Genomic DNA, 5,133 nt, shown 5'->3' on the forward strand with positions numbered 1-5,133 from the left:
CCCCCCCTTTACTGTGGCCTGACGTCCCCCCCCCCCCCCAGGCATGTGTTCCTTCCTTCCTTCCTTCATTTATTCACTGTTCTAGGAGCAGGGCGTACAGTAGTGAAGGAGAGAGATACACATGTTCTTTCATTTTGTAGGCTTTACAGTCTAGTTGAGAGAGTTCAAACACCGGTGAACAAATAAGATAAATGCTGTTTTCTGGGTTCTCCCAGCCCAATGGGCTACCTCAGAGGTCAAACCTGAATTAGCAGAGGTAACCTAGCCATGTAGAGATCTGGATGGACGATCTCAGGCAGAGAGAATTGCAAGTGCAAAGGCCCTGAGGTGGCCGTGATCATGGTGAGTGGAGGAGCATCAGGGGAAGCCAGTGAGGTTGGAGCAGAGGAACTGAAGAGAACAGGAGGAGAGAGGGTTTGATGTCACAGGGCTTTGGGCGTAAGGGCACCGTGATCAGTTTTCTGGCTTTTGTCAGCTCTACCAGGCCCAAACTGTTCTTCATTTGTTCATTCATTTGTTAAACAAGTGTTTGATGAGGACCTGGTACACACGGGTCCCACGACAGAGAATAAAATAGACAAAACCCCTCCCCTCGCGGGATGCATATGCTAGCTGATGGGAAAATTAACAGACAAAATGCGTGTGTGGCTAAAATTCAGCAGGATCAGGGGAGAGTGGCAAGGGCTCATTCAAAAGATTCCCAAAAAGCCACACACGACCTGTGTGTAAACTTCAATCCTCTTGGACAACTGTGGGCGACTGGGGGCTGCTCTCACCAGCTTCCCCCAAGAGTGAAATGGTTAAGAGGGTGAGTCCTGGATTCCACTAGTGTTCCTGTCTCTGAGCAAACCGCTCCCTCTTTTCCGAGCCTCATTCATTCCTTTATTTCACAAATGTTTCTGGAGATAAACACTGTTCTAGGTCCTGGGATAGAACAGTGAACAAAACCAATAAAAGGCGTTGCCTGTACGGAGCCTGTCCTCTGGAGCGGGTGGGGGCCGGCAACAAGACAAGCGGAATATGGTTTAGCAGGTGATGCCGACAGGTACGGACAGAAGCGACGCAGGCTGGGAAGAGCCAGGATGTTGGCGTGGGTGGCAGGTTACAGTGGCCATAGAGAGCCTCACTGAGGAGACGGCCTTTGAGCAGAGGTGAAGGGGAGAGAGGTATAGATAGCAATCAGAGGATTCCAGACAGAGGCACCAGCCAGTGCAAGGGCCCTGGGGTAGGAACGCTGGCACATTGGAGGAGCAGCCAGGTGGCCGTGGAGGCTATGTAGGTCATCATAGAGACTTTAAGTAACATGGTGTCATTGCAGGGTTTGAACAGAGAAGGGACATGGTTTGCCCTTAGTCGTCCTGTCAATTAAATGCGAGGAATAGTAATGCTGATCTGCTGAGTCTGTTATGAAGGTGGAGACAAACCGCTTAAGACTGCGAGTTCAGGGCTTGTTCACGTTCAGAAAGTGCCGGCGGCTCGTTCTGGGGTCACATATCAGGGAAGTGGGTGCGGCGAAGTGCATTTCTCGTATAAGGCGGAGCGGGGGCCTTTGTTGGTTTTGGAGAGAGAATACTGAAAGACAGCATGCTGGGGGGCGGGGGGCGGGTAGCAGCACGCATCCTGGAGCCCCGCCACCTGCCTCCTGTTCCTGGCGCTGCCACGGCTTGTTGCCGGTACGGCTTTAGGAGATGAACCTACCCCTCTGGCCCTCAGTCTCTTCCTCTGTGAAACAGAGTTAATAAAGGTCACCACTTCTTGAGTCAATAGGAAGATCCGTTGAGGGATTTACGAGAGCGCTGGGCGCGTGCACAGAACTTCACGGTGCGCCTTACTCTAGGTCAGTGTCGCTGTTAACAGACGACAGTGTCGTCCCAAGTCGAACCTGTTGCAACAGAATGGCCCACAGGACCTGGTATCAGAGAGACTTGCTTTCCCCTTGCCTGGCTACATGACCTTGGGGAAATGACCTTCCCTTCAGTTTTCCCACTTACAGAATGGGAATGATAACAGTACAGGACCCTCGTGGGACCTCAGGGGGATGCTGCACCTCAGACTGGTTGAACAATAAACATAAACATGAGCTGTTCCGATTAGGAGTGCAGTCGCTGTCCCCTCGGGCAGTCGCTGTCCCCCTCGGGCAGAGCTGCCCCCATCATGCTTCTCTCCGTAGGACACGTTTCCCCTTGGAAAGACACCGACTTAGGGCTGGGATCCCCTGAAACAGGAGATGCGTCTTATTTCCCAGTGGAAATACTGTGAGCTGGTCACGTGGGACCCCCGGCCCCTCCCTGCTCCTCCCAGCCCCTCCCTGCTCCTCCCAGCAGCAACCCTTCACGGGCCCCACTCTCTCCTTACACCCCGCCGCCCTTGAGTTCCTTCTTCGGGGATGCCCCCCCCCCCCCCCCCCGTGTCAAGTCCGTCTCTGCTGAACGTCCCTCCCCCTCCCTCAGGGGGATCTGCTCAGCTGAGTCTTGTTCCTTTGCTCATTCAACAAGCATTTCTCAGTACAGGCTATCAGTTTACCTCTGAGCCCTACATTAGCTGCATCTTCTCTAAGACTTGGTATGTTGTGTTTTCATTTTGATTCATCCGGGGGTCCTTAGTCCTGCGGTTTCTTGGTGGCTCCAGTGGGAATTTAAGAAGGTGAGGTTTAAGTCCCATATATCAGCAAATACTTGTGAAGCAACCACACTGGATCGGGTGCTGTGCTTGGTGCTGGGGGCACAGCAGCCAGCAAGACGGGCCAGACCCTTGTTCTCTCAGGTGGGGAGGCCAGACCTTAAACACACAGTCAACGAAATAACACAGCAAGTGCTGGCAGTGACAGTGATGAGAAAATGCAGCGAGACGAGGGGTTAGAGAGGACCAGGTGGGATGGACAGGACGTCGAGCAGAGACCTGAGGCCTGGGCAACAGTCTCACCGCATCACTGCTCCGTCTGTTCAAGACGGTGACCCGCCTCCCCTTCCATCCAGCCCCCTGCATAAGCTCCTCCCGTCACCTAGAGAACACCCCCCAACAAGGCTCCAGCCCCCACAATCTACCCCACCTTTGTCCACCTCAGGAACAACCCTGACAAAACAACCTGTTGGCGAAGCAGGGAGGCTGAGCCGCAGACTTGCTCTGTGACCTTGGGCAATTCACTTGACTTCTCTGTGCTTCTGTTTTGTCAAATGTGGATAATACTTTCCACGTCATAGTCTCGTAGATTTGTGGGGATTGAGTTAATGTGTGTAATGTGCCGGGGACACACTGGGCTGGCGGGAAATGCCCAGTGAACACTCACTGTCACTGACAGGGGCCCTGATGGAGGTAAGCCAGGGCGGCAGGTCTTCCCTGAGCTGCCTCCCCCCCGCTGCACTCCTCTGCCACGTGCTTTTCTCTGCCCACCACCCCACGCTAGCCAGGCCTCCCCGGTTCCGGTTTCCCCCACAGGCTCCCACCACCACAGCAGCCATGCCTTTGCTCCTTCTGGAGAGCAGATTCCCCAGAGGGGTGTGAAGGGCATGGCACGCTGGGTCTCATCCAAGGACACCCAGAGCTAGAGGCTAAAAATACTAACCTCTTGGCGGAGGGAGTGGAGGAGACACTCACCTTTCACCTGTGGGGGGAGAGAGCCGGCCGGCTTGGGGGCAGATGGGCCCTGGCCTCGGTAGGCACCACTGACCTCTGTCGTGCAGAGGCCCCCTGGGCCAGGGATTACGGGCAAGACGCCAGCTACACGTCGGGGGCCCTTCTCCCACCGGCTCTCTGCGGACTCGGTGAAGGTGTTTCCCCGGCCCCCTGGGTGGCGCAGGTTCAAAAATCACCTGTAGGAGCCAAGGTTCAGGTGGGGGCCGGAATGTAAAGGAGGAGCCCAGAGACCGACCACCGGGGCAGAGGAGGCAGGGAGAGCCCCACCTGGGGCGAGGACGGGGACCTGCACCCCCTGGGCCTTTGCTGTCGGGGTGCCCCCGGTGTGTGATGTCACCGAAGGTACACATAATGCTCCTTCCATGCTGGGGGAGCCCCCTAAATTCCCCCTGCAGCCTAGGGCTTACTGACTCCTTATAGAAATGGAGAACGCCTGGCCTGGGAAGGAGAGGGAACTTGAACCCAGGCCTGCCCAGGCGCGGGGCCCACCTGGTTCCTGCCGCATCAGGCTGCCCTCTCGGTCCCAGGCCTCCGCTGTAACTTGTTTCTTCAGGGCAAACAGCTTGTAGTAAAGAACACGGCTCTTCCCAACGCAGATTTCATTCCGGTTGTCTTGGTCTGTCCTGACTTTGTGTCTCTACTGCCAGTGCTGAGAGTGGTATGGATATAGTACCCTCCACTTTCCGAGAGCTTGCAAAGTGCCAGGAAGCACCCACCCCAAGGCCTGACGTGTATTTGATTGTTGGATCCTCACATCGGCCCTGAGCGGAGGGCTGTGCTTTGTCACCTTCGTTTGTAGAGGAGGAAATCGCTGCACAGAGAGGTTTAGGAACTTGCTTGTGGTCACACAGCTAGAATGTGGTGGGGCCCAGATTCCTCCCTCTCTCATTATCATCTTAGAGGCCAAACCTGAGGGGATTGAGAACGGGGCTCCTGTGTGTGTGTTTTGGAGAGGGGTTTTGGATGCGGTGCTGATACCCAAGACTTTGCCAGGGGACTGCGACCAGAGGCCAGGGGTGCTGGGAGAATTAGGTTGGGGGCGTGAACTGAGGACCTGAATGCAGCATTGGGGAGAGGGCCTGGGGGATGGGGAGAGAGGATGTGGGAAGACCCCAGAAACAATGGTGGGGGGCAGGAGAGAGGGCAGGAGCAAAGGGGCCGCAGAAAGGAGGTGGACGACTGGGAAGGAGTGTGCGGCGCCCTGGGCGCTGGAGGGGCAGGGGCGAGAGGAGCGAGGCCGGGAGACAGACTGTGGCTCCGGCAGATGGACACGTCGTCCCGCCCGCGTGCTCAGTCCTGTCCTCTTCTCCACAGGGTCTGCTGTCGCCCACCCCGCCCGAGATGGAGGCGAACGCAGCGGGCGGGGCCGCCGGGGGCGGTGGGGGCAGCGGCATAGGGGGCGAGGACGGGGTTCACTTCCAGAGCTACCCCTTCGACTTCCTGGAGTTCCTCAACCACCAGCGCTTCGAGCCCATGGAACTGTACGGCGAGCACGCGAAG

General features: G+C 56.5%; 1 protein-coding gene across 1 annotated transcript in view; it reads left to right on the forward strand.

Annotated features, from left to right (window-relative positions):
• The window catches only part of LOC115279902 (zinc finger protein 865-like), a 7,558-nt gene that overhangs the window by 1,439 nt on the left and 986 nt on the right, over positions 1-5,133 (forward strand). Inside the window, exon 3 of the mRNA XM_029924403.1 lies at positions 4,948-5,127. Within this exon, the coding sequence (XP_029780263.1) occupies positions 4,948-5,127 (180 nt within the window). The remainder of the gene's footprint in view (positions 1-4,947; positions 5,128-5,133) is intronic.

The sequence above is a fragment of the Suricata suricatta genome, chromosome 16 (assembly GCF_006229205.1).
Source record: "Suricata suricatta isolate VVHF042 chromosome 16, meerkat_22Aug2017_6uvM2_HiC, whole genome shotgun sequence".
NCBI classification, from domain to species: Eukaryota; Metazoa; Chordata; class Mammalia; order Carnivora; family Herpestidae; genus Suricata; species Suricata suricatta.